General features: G+C 42.2%; 1 protein-coding gene across 5 annotated transcripts; it reads right to left on the bottom strand.

The window, feature by feature from the left end:
* Positions 1-551: 551 nt before the first annotated feature.
* Positions 552-21,467, bottom strand: LOC139228690 (protein fem-1 homolog C-like). 5 transcript variants are annotated; one of them, XM_070859948.1, is made up of 4 exons: positions 18,643-21,467; positions 16,128-16,352; positions 14,240-14,481; positions 552-1,010 (listed from the first exon to the last, which is right to left on the bottom strand). In XM_070859948.1, the coding sequence occupies exon 1, from the start codon at positions 21,255-21,257 to the stop codon at positions 19,407-19,409; it is 1,851 nt and encodes a 616-aa protein (XP_070716049.1). In that variant the 5' UTR covers positions 21,258-21,467; the 3' UTR covers positions 552-1,010; positions 14,240-14,481; positions 16,128-16,352; positions 18,643-19,406. The 5 variants fall into 5 exon arrangements, with proteins under 5 accessions (XP_070716049.1, XP_070716053.1, XP_070716052.1 ...); XM_070859949.1 differs by lacking the exon at positions 552-1,010 and adding an exon at positions 2,634-2,824; XM_070859952.1 differs by lacking the exon at positions 16,128-16,352 and having other exon boundaries at positions 19,464-21,467.
* Between the last annotated feature and the right edge of the window lie 112 nt (positions 21,468-21,579).

Consider the following 21,579-nt stretch of genomic DNA (forward strand, 5'->3'; position numbering starts at 1 on the left):
GCTTTGCATTCACCAGATCATCTGCCACGTTTATGATGCTCTCACCAAACACATTTCTTCCTCCCCATCCCACGCATTCCAGAGGATCCATTTCCTCCTTGATGCATTAATCCATTAACTTCCTCTCTCTGATTGGAGTATCTATTATCTTCACCTCCTTTTTTCCCCCCTCTTTCACCTTACAAAGCAGTTTAATTATCTTTTCAGTTCTGAGAAGTGTCTTGACCCAAAATGTTAACCAGTCTGACACCTACGGTGTATTTCCACAATTTTCTGCTGCGATTTGGGGGAGAGATAGAGACACAAAGTAAGAATGTGTGCAAGGCCGAGGGACAGTTAGAGAGACTGGTGCTAGAGAGAATATCAGGCTGAGAGGGGGATTGTGGTGGAACAAAGAGAGAGCGTGTATTGGAGAAAGTTTGGGGAAGAAAAGAGAAAGATTCTGAGTGTTGTGAAGAACCGAGCTTGTTTTTTCACCTGGTTTCTCTGCAGGTTTTGTTGCGAGGACTACAGTAGCATTATTTGATTCCTAAAATAGAATTAGTAAAAAATGATTTACAGAATCCTTTAATTTCTTTGCCACCTTTTCCATTGAGGCACACAGTCGTCATTATTACAGTATAATGTAAATTTACATGTCAAACCTAAAAAGTAAGGGTTGTAAAGTCGCTGGAGCTGGTACTGTTGATTGTTGACTCTAATTATCTGTAAAAAGTTGAACGTCCGCTTCCCAATGATACAGTGGGTAAAGGTCATGCCTCGTGGTACTGAGTTGTACAGGGCAGAAAATCTTAGCTTTGCCTTTTTCTTGTGCCCTCCTGAAGTTGCTAGCTCCCTTAAGGAGGTATAGCTCAAAGTCGCTGGTCATCTGGCCCATGTGGCCACTATTCATGTTGTGCCTCGACGGCGCGTCCCTCCCACTGTGGAGAACATCACAGCCGAAGCCATATCTGATGTGCCTTGTTGTCCGCATGGAATGGGGACAATCAGAGAGTGAGGGTGGTTGGTTTCTGTGCAATAAAAGCAAGGGGGTAAAATTGGAAGAAAAAACATCACTTCAGTGACTGTGAGATGCACAGCCTTCATTTTGGATCCAGCTTGCATATTTGTCCAAAATTCAAATGGCCATGTGCGCCCTCCCCAGATCCTGATTTTCTCATTGGTTAACCTATTCTAGCATTAGCCCGAGTGGAAGTGTTCCTTCATGACTCACCAAACCATGCTCTACGAAGTCTGCTGGGTACTTTCAGAAACAATAAAAGTGTTGGTATTATTACTATAATGGAATGTATTCAGAAAAGGGAAGTGTGCACGACTGAATCATCTGTGCACTTAGTGGTGGGGATCACTGTAACCATTGAAACCATTCCTGAGGTCAGTAGAACACAATAGGGAGAGTTCGACTCAAAATATTTATCCTATGCTTGCTCTAGGCATTAGTTTTAAGATCATAAAACACTGTGGTGATAAATGCACAGATATCCACCTTTCTAACATGCAGTTGGCTCAGTTGATATGTGCAATGCCCAGTATGTTTTGCAGGTAAGCTGAGTTAGCTGATCTTAGCAGCAGTGGCACTAGGCAACCCTACTTTGCCTCAGCACCCCTGGGCTAGGGAGGCTTCCTGCTCTTTATCTCTCTCCAGTGACTCCGACCAGAATGTGTGAGGACATTGGGTGACAACAGGATTGGCCTCTGTTTTGATTGCCCACCATTGTCAAACAGTCTATGGCATTCATTCCTTAGACTCCCATGTGAAAAATGGCCATGTACTATTCAGGTGAAAAAACTTCCCTTTTATGGGATGTTTGGAGAACGTTTCTACTCACTTGTTCTGCTTTTTAGGTCTACTGTAACCTGATTGATTTGTTTTTAATGGTACAACTTTAAAGAGACAGTGTCCTTTCTGATAAATCTTTGGCAATTAGAATTCAAGTCTCATTTATAGCAAAAAATTGAAAATCTTTCCCTGATGAATAAAATAAACAGGAGCTCCATGCAGCTGGCACTGTGAACTGTATTGAGTGGCATTAATGCTGAAACTTCCCTCTTTGTGGGGGAGGCGGGTGGGGGAGAGGAGAGGTGAAGTGGGCCTGGATGAGAATTGAGTTAATACCAAATGGCAGATTCTGCAATGTGAGGTCTGAGCCAGGCAGATCTGCAGTATCCCAGGACGCTGTTGATGATTAACCTGCTGGTCCTGACTTACTGATTTTAGATGTGGAGGGGTAGATCAGGGACTGGGATTCTTTCCACACAACTCTAGATAATCCTGTAAACCAATGCCCTAATTAGCAAGGTGGTCCTAGCCAGATAAGCAGTGGATAATCTACCAGTGTTTTGTGCATTAAAAAACTCCAGCAGTAGCAATTTGCACCTACATTCTCTGGGTTTAGGGACAGCAGGTGTGGACTTGCACAGAGAGTGTGCACTCCACATCAGGTGTACAGACACTACTTATATGGATTTCTCAGTAGTTTGGAGACTCTTGGAGATGAGCTTCCTTGTGTCTAGACACCCAGCTGATCACAATTAAAAAGACTGAGACTTCAAATTATGCAGAATGCAGGCTGTTTCTCAAATTTTATTGGGTAACATTAAAAAAAATCCAGTGGATCAACTGAAACAGCTTATAATTGGCTGGACCTTCCAATAAAATTGTGGCCTTGAAATTGTGTTGTGGGATAGTTGTGAGCATTTCATGTTTGGCTAAAATAGTGGCGAGAGGAATTTCAGACAAATGGATCAAGCTTATCCACGCCAGTAATCTCAAGGCCAGTGTAAAAACACAGCAACTGGAAACACACAGCAGCCCACCTAGCACCTGAAAGAAAAAAAGACAGGTTAATGTTTTAGGCGGGGTTTTAACAATGCTGCGCCCCAAATCTTTCTCTTTCCGATGCTGATTGACCTGTGTATTTCTGGCATTTTCCATTAACTGCGTTTTTAAAAAATTCACTAAGTGACTTCGCCGAGCCACTTAGTCCGTGCATTTATTTTTAAAAGACTCCCATCTTGCATTCTACTTGTCTTGACAACTAGGTGCAGCCCTGGAAGAGTTGGAAAAGGAACACTGTCTCACACTAACTGACATTAAAATAATACCGTATTTTTAAAAAAACAGCTGCTGCTTTAGTTGCTTAGCGTTCAAATTCTAGACCGTTAATCATCGATAGATATTTACTTGGAAGGTTTCTTGGCTCCTCCCTCTATTTGATACATTTACAGATACAACTTTTCTATTAGACTAGTTGCATATAGAATGGTTTATTTAATCCATGATCAGTTTCAAATCTTTGCCAGATCCAGCTTGATGTTTACTGTGGAACTATTGTAATACAGTGAATCCTGTCTTTAAGAGCGTCTGTCTAGATTTACACCCCTCCCCATAGCTGCTAGTTAACATTCGGCCTGCTATCCATTGGTGGTCGACAGTACAGTTTGACACTATGTAGAAAGGGGCCAAGCCATTGAAATTAGGCAGCCCCTCTGTGTAATAAAAGGCAACTGCAGTACTTGTATTCTGCTACTAGGTGTCACTATTGCCTTTAATAAGTAAAATACATTGAAGGCATGCTGATGACATCCAGCACAACATCATTACTGCACTAATCCCCAATGATGCCTTGGATCCAGCATTAAAACTATCTGGGAGTATAAGTGAAATCCTAGTTTCAAAACACCGACTGAATATTTATCTTAATTTAAATCTGTGAATCTTCAATCTGTTAAAACCACCTAAAGTCAATTGTACAGACAGTCGATTCAAGATCAGGTTCACTGTCAGCTTGCTGTTGATGGGAATAATTGAATTTATAGATATTGGGAAGAACTAATGGATATGAGGCTTCTCGTAATGTAATAAAAGTAAAGATTTTGCAAATAATGTAAAACATCTTCATGGATTAAAATGTTGAAACGGAGACTTGGATTTTATTGGGGAAAGCTTCTGCTGTTTTTCTGGGGGGTGGGGGGAGGTTGTGGCATTCTTTTTATTTTAAAATTTGAGGAATGCATTCTGCGATTACACAGGATATATAGCACAGAAACAGGCCATTTGGCCCAACCAGTCCATGCCGGTGTTTATGCTCCACTCGAGCCTCCTCCTGTCTTTCCTCATCTAAATCTATCAGAATAATCCTCTAGTCCCTTCTCCCTCATATGCTTGTCCAGCCTTCCCTTCAATGCATCAATACTATTCACTCCAACCACTCCCTGTGGTAGCAAGTTCCATATTCTCACAACTCTGGGTAAAGAAGTTTCTTCTGAATTCCCTATTGGATTTCTTCGTGACTATCTTACATTGATGGCTTCTAGTTATGCTTTTCCCCACAAGTGGAAACATTCTCTCTGTATGCACTATCAAAACCTTTTATAATTTTAAAGACCTCTTAGGTCACCCCTTAGCCTTTTTTTCAAGAGAAAAGAGACCCGGCCTGTTCATCCTTTCCTGATATGTATACCCTCGGATTTCTGGTATCCTCCTTGAAAATCTCCTTTTCACCCTCTCCAGTGCCTCTATATCTTTTTTTATAATATGGTGACCAGAACTGCACACAGTGCTCCAAGTGTGGTCTAACCAAGGTTCAATACAGGTTTAGCATAACTTCCCTACTTTTCAATTCTAGCCCTCTAGAAATAAACACTAGTGCTTGGTTTGCTTTGTTATGGCCTTGTTACCCTGTGTCGTAACTTTTAGTGATTGGTGAATTTGTACTTCGAGATCCCTTTGTTCCTCTACCCCACCCAGACTTGCACCCTCAAGTAATAAGTGACTTCCCTATTCTTCCTATCAAAATGTAACATCTCACATTTATCTGTGTTGAACTTCATTTTGTCAATTATTTGCCCATTCTGCAAGTTTATTAATGTCCTCCTGTAATTTGTTGCAGTCCTCCTCAGTATTGGCTATTTGCTCCCCCCACCCCCACCAATTTGGTATCATCTACAAATTTAGAAATTGTGTTTTTGATTCTAAAGTCAAAATTTACATTCATTTTCATGAATGTAAATTGTGAACAGCAGTGGTCCCAGCACTGATCCTTGTGGGACACCTTCTACCACTGTCTATAGTCACCCTTTAGTCCCACTCTCTGCTTTCTGTCTTGAAGCCAGCTAGCTATCCATTCTGCTACTTATCCCCTGACTCCACATTCTCTGAGCTTGTTCATCACTCTATTATGGGGTGCCTTATCGAAGGCCTTTTGAAAATCTAGATAAATTACATCTATTGCATTACCATCGTCTACTCTGTTACCTCTTCTAAAAATTCAGTAAGATTGATCAAGCAAGATTTTCCCTTTTGAAATCCATGCTGACTATTCATTATACTTTTAGTTTCTAGATGATCTATTCTCTCCGTTAATAGGGATTCCATTATTTTTCCTTCCACCCATGTTAAGCTGACTAGTCCTATAATTCCCTGGACATGTTCTACCCCCCTTAAATATAGGTATTACGTTAGCTATCCACCAGACTTCTGGCACAACACCTTTTTCTAACGAATTATTAAATATATGTAGTATTGCCTCTGCTATCTCTTCCCTAGATTCTTTTAAAATGCGTGGATGCAATCCATCCGGACCAGGGGGTTTATCCTCTGAGTTTGATTAGTTTATTTAATATATCCCCTCTTTTTTATTTTAAATGTACTTATCTAATTACTCTCATCATCCAATGTCATGTCCCCCTGTTCTATCTCTCTGGTAAATGCCGAAGCGAAATAATTATTTAATATTTCTGCCTGCAAGAGCAAGATTGATTATCAAAGATGTTATCTGGCTATTATGGAGGCCCTGAGCTGGCTAAACAAAAGGTATGCTTAAAACCCACACGTACACAAAATGACCACTTTTTGATCTCGGGCTCAAGGGAGCAATAAAGAACTTCCAAAGAGGAACTAATATAACCATATAACAATATAAGGCGAGTGACACCTGGAAGAAGGGAACAGATGGGTATTTGATCATGCGTTGGTACAACCAATCACATCACTGTTAAGGTCTGTCCACGAGGATACTCGTGTCTAGACCTGGATAATTAAGGTGCAATTTGAACAGCTCGTTGGAGATCCTCTCAGGCAGCTGAGAAGTGAGATGCTCCCCCTTCACGTGTTGGAATTAAAGTCATTGAAACTTATCCAAGGTATCTGTCTGTTGAATCCGGGCTTGTTAAGAGAGGAGAAGGGCGATTCTCCCCATCACTGCCATCTTTCTATCGTTACCTGTGGTATTGTCCTTTCTATCCCTTAATGGTCCCATTTCCATCCCAGCCTTTTTTTATTGATGTGTTTGTAAAATATTTTACTGTTTTGTTTTATGCTCCTTGAAAGTTTAATTTCATAGTTCCTCTTTGCCTTCCTAATTGTTTTTTTTTAACCACTCAATCCCTTTGTATTCTTTCTTATCATGCATTCCTCTGCTGTTCATGTACTTAATGTAACATAAGAACATAAGAAATAGGAGCAGGAGTAGGCCATACAGACCTTCAAGCCTGCTCCGCCATTCAATAAGATCATGGCTGATCTGATCATGGACTCAGCTCCACTTCCCCGCCTGCTCCCTATAACCCCTTATCGCTCAAAAAACTATCTCTCTTAAATTTATTCAATGTCCCAGCTTCCACAATTCTCCGAGGCAGCAAATTCCACAAATTTACAACCCTCTCAGAGAAGTAATTTGTCCTCATCTGCTTTAAATGGGCGGCCCCTTATTCTAAGATCATGCCCTCTAGTTCTAGTCTCCCCCATCAGTGGAAACATCCTCTCTGCATCCACCTTGTCAAGCCCCCTCATAATCTTATACGTTTCGATAAGATCACCTCTCATTCTTCTGAAGGCCAATGAGTAGAGGCCCAACCTACCCAACCTTTCCTCAAAGTCAACCCCCTCATCCCTGGAATCAACCTAGTGAACCTTCTCTAAATTGCCTCCAAAGCAAGTATATCCTTTCGTAAATATGGAAACCAAAACTGCACGCAGTATTCCAGGTGTAGCCTTACCAATACCTTGTATAGCTGCAACAAGACTTCCCTGTTTTTATACTCCATTACCGTTGCAATAAAGGCCAAGATTCTATTGGCCTTCCTGATCACTTGCTGTATCTGCATACTATCCTTTTGTGTTTCATGCACAAGTACCCCCAGGTCCCGCTGTAATCTTTCATCATTTAAATAATAACTTGCTCTTTGATTTTTTTCTGCCAAAGTGCATGACCTCACACTTTCTAACACTATACTCCATCTGCCAAATTTTTGCCCACTCACAGCCTTTTGCAGATTTTTTGTGTCCTCACACATTGCTTTTCCTCCCATCTTTGTATCGTCAGCAAACTTGGCTACATTACACTCAGTCCCTTCTTCCAAGTCGTTAATATAGATTGTAAATAGTTGGGTTCTCAGCACTGATCTCTGTAGCACCCCGCTAGTTACTGGTTGCCAACCAGAGAATGAACCATTTATCCCGACTCTCTGTTTTCTGTTAGTTAGCCAATCCTCTATCCATGCTAATATATTAGCCCCAACCCCATGAACTTTTATCTTGTGCAGTAACCTTTTATGTGGCACCTTGTCAAATGCCTTCTGGAAGTTCAAATACACCACATCCACTGGTTCCCCTTCATCCACCCTGTTCATTACATCCTCAAAGAACTCCAGCATATTTGTCAAACATGACTTCCCCTTCATAAATCCATGCTGACTCTGCCTGACTGAATTTCGCTTTTCCAAATGTCCTGCAACTGCGTCTTTAATAATGAACTCCCAACATTTTCCCAACCACAGATGTTAGGCTAACTGGTCTATAGTTTCCTGCTTTTTGTCTGCCTCATCCTTACCCTTAATTGTTCCCTTATGTCTTTATTCATCCATATAGTCTCATTAGTGTGTAGTTTGTTCTTTTCTTTTAGTGGAATATATTCTTCTTACACTCTGTTGAACACCATTTTAAATGTTTCTCATTGTTGTTCTTCATTATTGTTTGCCAATATTGTTGCCCATTTTATCTTCCCAAGTTCTATTCTCAGCCCCACAAAATCAGCTTTTTTCCCAATGAATTAACCTGGTTTTTGTAATACTTATGTCCTCTATTATCATCTTAAAGCGTATTATATTATGGTCACTATTGCCTAGATGCTCTTCTACTTTTATCTGCTCTGGTTCATTCTCCATTATTAGACCCAATAGCGAATCTGCCCATGTTGGGCTTTTTACATATTGGGTTAGAAAGGAGTCCTGTATACATTGCAGTAACTCCATTCCCTAATCCTCTTTTCCTACCTCTTCTGTCCAATTAATATTGGGGTAGTTGAAATCCCCCAGGATGATTATTCTATGATTTTTATTCATTTCCCTAATTTTCATATTTCTTCCTCCACTTCCCTTCCACTATTGGGTGGTCTGTAGGCTACACCTATTAGTGTGATTGATCCTTTATTATCTTTTATCTCTATTCATATGGATTCTATTCGTGTCTTGCTGGTGGCTGTGTCACACTTTTCTGCAGCCATTATGTTATCCCTAATAAGTACAGCTACTCCACCTCCCTTTTTTCCCTCTCTATGTTTTCTAAATATGTTTTACTGTGCAATGTTTAATTTCCAGTCCTGATTTTTCCATAGCCATGTCTCAGTAATCTCTACCATGTCTGGTTCCTCCCAACGCATGATTGCCTCCAGCTCTCCTGCTTTATTACAGACACTGCATTACTGTACAGTTTAACTCATTTTTAATAGGATTTCCTCTCCCTTTATGTTCAACCATCTTTTTAGACTCCTGTTCTATAACTCTATTTGCTCCTATGCCATCAATGTCCTCCCTTACTTTATTCTTTTCTGTACTCCCCTTTCCTGTTTAATTTATATTTAGGCTGCTTATGTTTCTTGTAGATCACTCCCCCCTTCTTACTAGTTTAAAGCCTTTGCTACCTCCCTATTTACCATTCCCATTAGGACACGGGTCCCATCCTGGTTCAGGTGGAGCCTGTCCCATAGATATAGCTCCTTCCTGTCCCAGAACTGGTGCCAGTGTCCCATGAAAAGGAACCCCTCTTTCCCACACCAGCCCTTTAGTCACGTGTTAATTCTCCTGATCTGTCTGCCTCTATGCCAATTTTCATGTGGCTCGGACAGTAATTCAGAGATTACTACCCTCAAGGTCCTGCTTTTTAATTTAGAGCCTAATTCCTGATACTCGTTCACCAGGACTTTGTCCCTGTTCCTAAATATGTCGTTACAAATGATAGGTGGCGACTCATTTACTTGACCACAACATAGATATGGATGAAGAACCATTCAGGTCAACCTAGGGCATCCATCCAGAAAGAACGTGCAATTGTTTCCCCTCCCCCGTCACCGCTCCCCATCCGTACCGAGTTACGAGGACAGACTGGAGAAACTAGGTCTTTTCAGCATTGAAGCAAGGTGACTGAGAGGTATGTAAGATAATAAACTGCATCGAAAAGGTAAACCCCAAGCGTAGACAGAGTTGCATGTATATAGCACCATTCATGACTTCAGGATGCCCAAAGTGCTCTACAGCCAATGAAATACTTTTGGAGTGTAGTCACTGTTGTAATGTAGTGTCAGCTGTGGCTCAGTCTGAGACTTGCATCGGAGTCGGAAGGTCGTGGGTTCAAGTCCCACTCCAGGAACTTGAGCACATAAATCTAGGCTGACACCAGTGCATTGAGAGAGTGCTGCGCTGTCGGAGGTGCCGTCTTTTGGATGAGACGTTAAACTGAGGCTCTCTCTACCCTCTCATCTGGATGTAAATGATCCCATGGCACTATTTCAAAGAAGAGCAGGGGAGTTAGCCCTGGTGTCCTGCCCAATATTTATCCCTCAATCAGCATAACAAAAAAAATTATCTGGTCATTATCACATTGCTGTTTGTGTGAGTTTGCTGTGTGCAAATTGATTGCCGCGTTTCCCACAATACAAGTGACTACACTCCAAAAAGTACTTAATTGGCAGTAAAGCGCTTTGAGACGTCCGCTGGTCGTGAAAGGCGCTATATAAATGCAAGTCTTTTTCTTTTAATATAAGAAACACGGCAGCCAATTTGCGCACAGCAAGCTCCCACAAACAGCAATGTAATAATGACCAGGTGATCTGTTTTTAGGAGTTGGTTGAGGGATAACTCAAACATTAACATAGCTTTGCATTAAACCTGGACAGTAGAACAAGGGATACAGTTTCAAACGAGTGAACAACAAATTTAGGGCTGATGTCCTTCATACAAAGAATGTCAATACTTGGAATGCACTTCTGGGTAGAAGAACTTTCTGACTTTGCAGTGTCCAGCCCTTGCTTAAATGTTTGCTGGGTTTTCACCTCCTTGCCTGTCCCAATGATTTCCCCATAATTCGAGTTGTGTCTCCTTCAGCAGTACCAGAAATGAGGCACTCAGCACTTCCATTCACCCTTTTATTTCTTACGTGCTGATTTACCGTTTGAAATTTTTGGAAAGGGCAATTCTTAGTGGCATTAGAGGAGCAGAGCTGAAGAAATACAGATGGATGTGGGGTTTCAAAATTGGAAGAAAATTAATAATTATCAGACAACGGGGAGGGGTTGAGATCGGAGTAATAACGTAAAAACAGAGAGAGTAGATGTCGCCCTGCACCAAATAGACTAAGGCGGTCCCAAGTTTGATCCCTGGTCTGTGCTCAAGATACCTGATCTCAGCCAAAGCAGCACTGGAATCACTAATGTTTACTCAATGCCCAGAACCATTAAGGGGAACAAAATCAGTTAGTCTCTCCTCTCAATGGCTGTCCAGCATCATCTGCCATAGAGCATGTATAATGCATGTGAGGACAGTTTGGACTTTGCTCTGATGCTCCCATAAACCAAACAGCTTGCATGTCGTCATTGCCCAGGTTCACACATAAAGGATAACTGTGTGTGGCACTCATCATCATCATCATAGGCGGTCCCTCGAATGAGGATGACTTGCTTCCACAAGAGTTCACAGATGTTTCAATGAAGGACCTGATGCTCCAGTCCTAACTCCAATTGAGGGGATGGAAGATGTCTGTGTGTGGATTTTTTTTTAAAAACGTGTGGTGTCTGGAGACCTGCTCTGCTGCACGGACCTAGCGCGCACACATACTGCACTGCGTGTGGCACTATGGGGCTGCTGGCATTTGTGGAACTTGAACCCTGTCTGGAGTCGGTGGCTTCAGGAGAGTAGGGGAGAAAAATGGGAGAAGATGCTTTGTTTTTTCCAATCAGGCTCAGCAGGTTGACATAAAAGACACCTTTCAGTCTTATACAATTTTCCTCTACACAGAATTTAAAAAAAATTATAGTCTGAGCCTCCACTTTTTCTTCCTTGCAATATAAACCATGATTTGTCTACCTTAGGTTTGAGTAATTTTGTTAGTTCCATTTCTCTTTGAACACTAACCTCCACTAAGTTCTACACTCGCCTCAGGTGGTTCTACAGTCATCATACCCACCTCCTCTGTGAAAACTGAGGAACAGTACCTATTCACTATCTCTGCCACTCATTCTGCACTAGGTGTCAGCTGTGGCTCAGTGGTAGTATTCTGGCCTCTGAGTTAGAAGGAAGTGGGTTCAAGCCCCAGAGACTTGAACACATAATCTAGGCTGGCACTTCAGTCAGAGATGCCATCTTTCAGATGAGACATTCAAGTCTGCCGTTTCAAGTGGATGTAAAAGGTCCCATGGCAAAATTCAAGGAGGAGCAGGTAAGATCGCCCGATCTGCCGTCTTCTTAGGTGGTCCCTCGAATTAGCCCTCAACCAATACCTAAGATAGATAATCTGGTCATTTTTTTGAATGCTATTTGAGTGTGAAAATTGGCTTTCGCCTTCCCTACATTACAGCAGTGACTACAGTTCAAAAAAGTACTTCATTGGCTGTAAAGTGCTTTGGGATGTCCTGAGGTCATGAAAGGCGCTATAGGAATTCAAGTCTTTCTTTCACAAGCTTGCTTCCTTCATCGCTTAGTGGGCCTACCGTTACATTGACTGCCTTTTTACTACCTAATGTGCCTATAAAAAAGCCTTTCTATTGCCCTTTGTATTTTTCTTTGCCAACTTTCTCAAAGGTAAATGCTGGAAATACACAATAGGTTATTCGGCATCAATAAAGAGGACAGGATTTGACATTTTGGGTTTCTAACCTCTGCTCCCTAATCAGACATGAAGACAGAAGGATAAGTACTGCTAAAAAATGGGAAGAACTGAGAAAATCAACAGAAACACAAATCACGGAGAGGGAGCTAATGGGTTTAATAACCTGCAAACTGCTTAACAGAAAATGTGGCTGGATATAAAAAGGTCAGAAGAATGGTAAAAATAGTTGTGATGAATAGACACGGGAGAGGCCCATACAAACAAAAAGGTTAGAAAATAGGGGCCGCGACTCAGCATCTTTGGCAACACTATTTTGAAAATGGACTGCTTTTATTTTCTGAACATTTGTACAATAGGGGTTGTTTTTAAAATAAAACTGAATTTACTGTCTTTTATTGTGTTTTCACTTCCAAAGTCTCAGTACCATACCATTCCTGAGCAAGAAGGGAGAATAAGCAAGAGTGGCCCAGGTTAGCTCTTCCTTCACCCTTTTTGCCTCTATGTGGGGGTAGTGTCAGCTGTGGCTCAGTGGATATGTCAGAAAGTTGTGGGTTCAAGTCCCACTCCAGAGACTTGAGCACAAAAATCTAGGCTGACACTCCAGTGTAGTGCTGAGGAAGTGCTGCACTGTCAGAGGCATTGTCTTCTAGATGAGACATTAAACCGAAGCCTCATCTGCTCTCTCAGGTGGACATAAAAGATCCTATGGCACTTTTTCCAAAGAACAGCAGGCGAGTTATCTTGGCCAATATTTATCCCTCAACCTACAGCACTAAAATAGATTATCTCGTCATTATCACATTGCAGTTTGTGGGAGCTTGCTGTGTGCAAATTGGCTGCCGCGTTTCCTGCAACAGTGACTACATTTCAAGAAGTACTTCATTGGCTGTAAAGCGTTTTGGGACTTCTGGTGGTCGTGAAAGACGCTATATAAATGCAAGTCTTTCTTTCAACATTGTGACCCAGCATTGTGTCACCATCCTGCTCTCTTGTATGTTGGCCCCAGATAAGCATCAAAAATGGTACTGCCCTCATTTTAGGTTAAAGGGGGATTAGATTCTATTTCTCCACATTCCTAAATGGAGTTGTAGTGTCTCTTATTTGTCACTCCGTACCCTATTTTATGCTTCAAACTGCTGGTTAGAGGTAGCCGCGAAGGCGGCAGTTTGCGTCATGACTAGAGACAGTGCATTATGGTTGCACATATTATGCTGGATAAATTAACTGGTTGAATTCTCATTAGGTAGTGGGGAGTAATGAATGGAAGCATCTTAGTATTTGTGCAGGGTTGCTATTTCGGACCATTGCTCTTCTCTATTTTTATCAACGAGCCGGATTTTGTTTTCAGCGGTGAATGAACGGCGGCAGTCGCTGATTACACTTGCACTTGCCCACAGACTTTGTGGATTTTGCACGGGAACTTACTGTAAATTAGAAATCCAAAACGGCACTGCGTTCTCTACAGGGGATCTAGGACCTGTGTGAGCAGTGCACGCAACTGTGTGTCTCCTTAACCAATCAGATTGTAGAATTGTTAATGAGCAGCGCAGAATCTGAACTAGGAAGTTAGTTAGAATAGTTAATTCAATGTCAAATCAGGTATAGAAAGTGAAATTAGGAGTGGGAAAGAAAGATGGGGTTACGAGAGAGATAAAAGAGACAAAGAAATTAAAAAATATATATATTTTTAAAATCTCCAACAATAATTAAAATCTGGCGCAATGAGACGCCACACTTGTAAAAGTAAATTTTCATTGCTAGAGAGGTTGTTTGCCAGTAATTAAGCCTTATCACAGCATTAAAACTGGAATGGACAAGCCCTATTTTTTTCTGGTGAGTTTAGTAGGATTTCAGACAAAATATATAGACTGCAAATTTAGATACATAAACGGAATGGGCCCAGGTGTGGAAGATGTCCTGCAATGTGGATAAATGCAGCATGATTCAATTGGCTCACAGTAATTCCAGGCGTGTGAATATCATGCAGGGTTACCCTCTGAAGGCTATGGAGCAAGAGGAACCCCAGGATATAGTTCATGAAATGCTGCAGGTCCATGATCAGTGTCATGGAGAAAGTAAATTGAGTGTTAAGATGTACAGCTCGAACAGTTAAATACAAAGCTAGAAATAAATGCATACCTTATATAAACCCTCTGTACAGTCACTTCGAGAATGTGTTTTGGTCACCTTACATGGTGGAGATATCAAGACCCTGCTCAAGCTCCGAGGAAGGACACCAGAATGCAAAGTCTTAGGGTCTAATGTAGGCCAGGGAACTGGGACTTTTTTCATTGAAGAACCACAGACTTCAAGGGGATATGATTGAGGTCGTTAAAATGATGAACGGCACAGATTCTGTTCGGGTGGATAGGTTATTTGAGCTGGATAGGGAGGGAAAGATAGAGGACATCAGTACAAAATAAGAAAACATAACATTTGATTATTCCTGGAAGCACTCTCATTTACAGATTGATCGCCCTCTGGATTAGGTTGCCAGAACGTGTGGTATGGATTCACTACAGGTCTTCAAATGGGAGCTGGACAAGTTTGTCAAATGGAAGCTATCTAGAGGTAGGTGGGGTTGCCAGTGACTAGTGTTAATATACTGCCGTCTCCTGGAGTTTGCTTGATTATCCTGGGGGGAGGTCAGAGGAATCTTCCCACAATTGTTTCCTAAATTGGCCCAAGGTTTGTTCTTTTTTTCTCCCAGGATCAGGTGAAGGGGGAGCTCCACCACATTTGGATGATGCAGGCTGGATGGACCAATTGGTCTTTTCTTGTCCCTTTTCGTTTGCCAATATTATAGGAAGTACCGATCAGGGCATTACAGTTGGGGGGCGAGAAGAGTGAGGTACACAAAATATCTTCCCACTATGCCTTTAATCAGCAGTTTTGCAGGAGGGAAATGAAGCGGGGAGAGACTGAGAAACACCTCTCAGTTTACAATTTCTCATAAAATTTAAGTTGTCAGAATTCAATTTATTTTTTCCTCTTAAATTTGTGACTTGTGCTGTAGTTCCCACATTAAAACAGTGATTACACTCCAAAATTATTTAATTGCCTTTAAAACATTTTGAGATGTCTGGTGGTCGTGAAAGACACTATTTATTTTTCTTTTAGTATATTTTCAAGACCAGTGGTCACTTTCCAGTACCTTTTCTAGATAGCCATTCCAGACATTGATTATTGGAAATAATTAACTGTGGTGGCATTGAAACATAGAAATTAGGTGCAGGAGTAGGCTATTCAGCCCTTCGAGCCTGCACCTCCATTCAATAAAATCATGGCTGATCATTTAACCTCAGTACCCCTTTCCTGCTTTCTCTCCATACCCCTTGATCCCTTTGGCCGTAAGGGTTATATCTAACTCTCTTTTGAATATATCTAACGAACTGACCTCAACAACTTTCTGCGGTAGAGAATTCCAGAGGTTAAGCACTCAGTGAAGAAGTTTCTCCTCATCTCAGTCCTAAATGGCTTACCCCTTATTCTTAGACTGTGACCCCTAGTTCTGGAACTCCCCAGCAACGGGAACATTCTTCCTGCCTCTAACCTGTCCAATCCCGTCAGAATTTTATATGTTTCTATGAGATCCCCTCATTCTTCTAAACTCTAGTGGATACAAGCCCAGTTGATCAGTCTCTCCTCATAAGTCAGTTGTGCCATCCCAAGAATCAATCCCAACCCTATATTCATCCAACATTTACATCTGCACTTTTCAAGCATGGCCCACTGGAGAATATAGGATCCCTATTACTAACTTATCTAAGATCACCGAGGTATAGATCCCAGACTTCCTGCTCTACATCACTCAGTTCCATACCATACACTGCAATTACCAACTAAACTATAGGGAGATCAATGACAATTGAGGTGAACACTTCCTCTAAAGGCCTCGTGGAGTACTTTGAAAATTGTATATGGGTTCATGCTGGTGGAAAGGTTAAAACTCAACATTGTAAATGGCTGTCTGAAGGTACAAAGTCCTTTTCTTTATCTAATGAAACCAATAGCTGCCATCTCTTACCTTTGATGGTACCCGTAGTCCTTCATCTACTGACACGCGTATCCTCATTGTCCCGATTCCAACATCTCCTCTATTGCTAGAGGCCAGTGAGAAGTTCAATTCCTCCGAGATTCCAAACATATTTTTCCTTTATAACTGTTAACTCTCTACGAACCTTAAGTCTATCCAATATTTTAGCGCTGCTCTACTATCTGGACACACACTTCTGGGACCTTCTTTGGACTCCTGGATGGGATTCAAGGAAAAACTGATGTGTCTCTGTCACAACCTTTCTAATCTCTATTTCACTGATAGTATGATGGTCATTACTCTTGTGAACTTTCTGGTTTCTCCGAGGCTGCAAACACATGGTTCCACACGCTTGTTCTCCTCCTGCATCTTTGCGGTGTTGAAATCAAGACTCACTGCACCAATTCCTACCCTGATTCTTATCTAGAATCTTAACGTTGTGCAACTCCCCTTCTGTCTTCCCTTCCTTCTTTAATCTATAGATATCCTATGATATTGCCCTTCTCCTAGATGTCAATTTTTTTGAAGAAAGGTTGAATAATTAAATACACTGTTCTACATCAGTTTATTTGGAATCACTGTTTTATTATAAGAGCCACCCAATTTACACAAGTGCAGCTTAGCAGCAATTTGCATTTAATACTCTTCAAGCCAAACGATCTAGTGTAAACTCTGAATGGGCAAAGAATGTGCTAAAATAAATAGGTTCCAAAAGCCAAATTGCCAAGTGTTGTTAGGAAATTATAAAAAATAATCAATATTAGCATTCTGCTGCACTGTGTCACATGCAGTCACACAGCTGGTTTGCAAGTTTCTCCGTAAAACAAAGCCCCATTAAAACAAATTAGATCTATACATAGTGCCTTTAACAGTCCCAGTATTTACAACAGGGTTTAAAATCTCAGCCATTCTTTAACCCTATGAGGACTGCAGTTACATTTTTACACTAAAAAAACACATCTATGTTTTGCTTATTCAGAGAACATTGACTTACGAACAGCCTCGTGGCCCAGCGGAGAGCTCAAATGACACTTATAATATCCAGTATTAAGAAATAATCATTTTTTGGCAGTTAACAAAACGTGCAAGTTCCAAAAGACATTCAGCACTCAAAAGGGTTAGTATGCGCTGTTTCATTTCAGTGATGTGTGCCAGTGGCAAAACACTCGCTTTGGGTGTTTTTTTTTATTGCAGTTCACTGCTGTTGCAACTAGTTTATTTTGAACATTCCGCTTGTTGTGAATTTGATTGCACTTTAGCAAATCAAGAAGTCGAACTTGCATGACCTTTCCCTTTTCAATTACTCTAACTTCTAATCAAAGGGTTGGAGTATGACGAGATAGCATGCAACATGTTCAAGACTGCCATTACTGATTTGCAGGGAACAATTTAAATGTAGGTGACTTGGCTTTTCGACGTTTTGTTTCTAACAACAGACTGCAAACTAAAAGTGTCTGTATATATTTATTAAGTAGGAGCGTATTAAAAGACTTAAAGTACATGGGTGGGGTAAAATACCAAGGTGATAATCGGATGCATTACTGAACTCAAACAAGCACATCCGATTTAGAACACGCACTTGGCGTTCTCTCATGTGCCAAAGGAGACAGTGGTGGGTTAAACCCCGTGACTCTAACAGTCAGTCCCTGACAGAAGCACGTTAATGCAAAAAAGTTAATTCTTAAAAATGGGAGGTAATCTAGTCCAAGGTGAATTCTTCAAGTAATAGTTTGGACTAATGGGGTATGATGTTTTCTGAAGGATCAACTTAGCCACAATAAGCTAGCCTCCATTCTTTAAACTGGGTTCTTTACTTATCAATTCCTGGCTTTTGGGACAGATATCACTTGTGTGCAGTGTCTCAGCAATAAATGAGATTTGGGTCACTGATGGGCAAAAAGAGGCAGAATCCATCTATTTGGCCACTACCTAGTAAACATTAAACAAAGTCCATCAGCCTCAGTAAGGGTTTCCAGTTCAGTTCCAATATATGAATTGTGAATATCGTTGCTGTCTTGGTAAAATCACTCCCTCCTATAATAAAGAAAACTGGATGGGATGTACATACCAAACATTATAGCACACTACATGTTTTACTGGATACTGGACCTCCAATCTGTCTGTGCTACTTCCTTCCACTATTTCACCCCTCCTTATAAACACATTAAGAATCCTTCATCAACCCCAAGTCTGGTCGATAGATAGGTTTCAAGCAAAGGATGGTTGAATGTTGAATGATTTAGTACTTAGTCTGCAATGCTTTAAATATTACAGTAATATTTGTAGGAAAAATGAGCTCACTGGTATAATACAGCAGTTCTCAGCCCTTCCAATAAAAGTAAATATAAAATCTAGTTTTACTAAATATTGCATACCAAAATGGTCAAAAGTTCTGAATGTTTATTGTAACACCTGTGTATGTAACATGAAAGTCTCACCTAAAATGGGGACAGTAAATTATGGAAACAATAGGCTGATCAGCATCTGACACACTGGCCTATCTTACCCTTTCCGATGTTGACAAACATGCTGCTTATTACCAGCATTGGTGCTTTTTCCCTTTTTCTAAAACTGGGCACATACTCCAGTGAAATCTTCACCTCGGCATTCCATTGAGTTCATGCATTTTGGGCACACAGTGGGTCTTGAAATTTAAAGCGTAGCTCACACAGGTACTGTATCTATCTTTGGACTGGCTGTGAATATATTCTTTGCTGAACCTTAAAATGTACCTGAAACACGGAGCGATTGATTAGGTGTGTTTTGCAAGTTTGATTTTCCTACGGTTTTGAAGTACAGATGAGGATATGCCTGCAAAGTAATAGCTGGACAGAAATCTGGAATCCGGGAAACAATGTGCTGTGATCCATACAGGCAGGGTTGCAGCAGTGGGAGCTAGGGGGAAACAAGCCAAGTGGAGGGGCAACAAGATAAAAAAAGGATTTGCAGATCATAAACAAATTCTCTTTAAATGTGCTTTAGCAGCCACATGCCTGAACTACTTGCCTTCCAAACCCTCCTCCACCCCAACATTCAGTCTTTGCTACAGCCCAGCATGGACAATACAGTAGACAGAGAGTAACCAATGAGTATTCTGGTTATTGTTTGTTCTATCATTCAGTCTTAGCCCTGTAACATTTAAATAGCCCTTCAGGAGGCAGACTGATTTTAATCTCACGTGTCTGTGTCATATTTATTTATATGTCAATACAAGTTAAGTCCCCATGAGAAGCACTTTGGCATGCATCCATAAACACTTAATTTTGCACTTCAGTGTAGTTGAATGAAAGCATCCAATTCTTCTGGAATTAATCCTTTGTAAAGCACCTTATGTTTCTCAATGGCACGAGCAGCAAGGCACTGAAGGGTGATGTGGTTGATGGGCTGAATCAAATTCTTGGCCATCTTCTTTTCATCCAGCAAATCCCAAGCAGTTTTCTTGGAGGAATTGGTAGCGTCAAAATGTGCACCATTGTCAATTAACATGTTCATAATATCAAGATTGTTGTTGAATGCAGCTATGTGCAGGGGAGTGTTGTTCTCATAATCTCTCGAGTCAACGTCAGCACCACATTCCAGCAGTACCGAGGTCACTTGCAACGAAGGGAACTTGCAAACTGGATAGCGACCAACTGATGTCGTATCCTTGTCAACAGCTAGATGTAGTGGGGTAAATCCACCTTTTCCTCTTGGGTTCAACTTCAAGAGCCTATAGATGGTTTGCTTCTTGTAATGCTCCTGCTCAGGGCTACATTTTACCTTTTCCAACAAGGAGATCAAGTGCAAAATAATGGACAAAGCTTTAGTGAACTGTGCAACATCTGGTGGGTTCTCCCGTTGATTCACTGCCCGCTCTACTTCCCGAACACTTTTGCACAGGATGCCCATAAGATCATTGAAAGATACCTTCATGGCCAGGGTGCCTTTTGGACGGTCTTGCAGGACAAAAGAAAACAATTCAGCAAATGATAACAAACTACTGGCAGTCATAGGGCTCAATGGGTCTAAATTGTTCTGCTGCATATCCAATGCATACTTCCATAAATTGATGCACCTTTCAAAGTTGCCAGAATCAGCATAGACTGCACCTCGGTAACGGATATAGTAAGAGGTGTCTGGATGGGATGGACCAAGAATTCTCTCTCTGATCAGCAAGGCTTGCATCCTCATCTCATCTGGATCAGTGATCAGGGCCTCCAGTTCATCAGAAGTCATCACTTCCTTTGCATAATCATAGGCCAGCACCAACTGTCCTACCTGTGGCTTCTTGACTATTTTACTTTTATCACTGTGTCTCATCTCCATTGCCCTCTTCCAAAACTTCATAGCTCCAAGCAAGTCCCTTTTCTTATCGACAAACGTAGCTCCCAGCAGCTCAAGTGCATCAATTCGGTATTCCTTCTTGGTCTGCACATGGTTGATAAGAAACTCCACAATATTCATGTGGCCGGTGACACTGGCAGCAAGCAAGGGGGTCATCCCATAGCCATCCTTTTCCATCTTTGCCCCACACTTTAACAGCATCTTCATAATGTCCAGGCTTCCCGATTCCGCACAATCGTGCAGAGCCGTGTTCCCCTTCACGCTCTTCCGATTCACGTCCGCCCCCTTCTCCAGCAGATACTTGGCAATCTCCTTGTGCCCTTTATAGCACGAGATCATGAGGCAAGTATGCCCGTGCCGATTGGCCACCTCCATGTCGGCCTTGTGCTCGATGAGGTGCTTGACGATCTCCAGGTGGCCGTCGAAGCAGGCCGCCCGCAGCGGCGTCGAGTTGGTCAGGGTGGTGTTGTTGACGGATGCCCCGTGCTCTAGCAGGCTGCGGACCACCGGCAGGTGCCCGGCGGCCGACGCGGCCCACAGCGGCGGGGCGCCTTCGATGGTTTCGCCGTCGAAGTTGACCGAGCCGCCCAGCTCCACCTTGGCCCGGCAGTGCTGCACCAAGTAGTCGACCACCGGCAGGTGGCCGTAGCGGGAGGCGATCAGCAGCGGCGTGCCGCCGTTGGTCTTCTCCAGGGTCACCGTCTCCAGCTCCTCCGCGCTGCGGTTGCTCAGCAACTTCTGCATCAGTTGCAACTTGCCGTCCCGGGCCGCGTTGAAAACCGCCGTCTTGATGTCCATTTTCGGGCCCCTGCTGCCATTTAAACACCGGCCAGGCCAATAAAGTGGAAGGAGGATGGGAGCAGGACGCTGCTACTGCTACTGCTGCCGCTGCCGCTGCCGCCGCCACCGGCACTCCAACGTTGCATCTCCCGAGAATGATGTTTTGAAAGTAAAATGGAGACGCTCCAGCCGACGGCTCCGGCCGGCCTCACTGCGCAGGCGCCCCGCCGCTGCCGCGCATGCGTGGGGAAGTTCACGTCCCTTGAGCCCACACCCGAGCCACGTGACGCCGCCGAACTACAGCATCCAGAACCAACCGCGGCCAGTCCCGTCCCCGGTC

This window comes from Pristiophorus japonicus, chromosome 18 (assembly GCF_044704955.1).
Source record: "Pristiophorus japonicus isolate sPriJap1 chromosome 18, sPriJap1.hap1, whole genome shotgun sequence".
Taxonomy (NCBI): Eukaryota; Metazoa; Chordata; class Chondrichthyes; family Pristiophoridae; genus Pristiophorus; species Pristiophorus japonicus.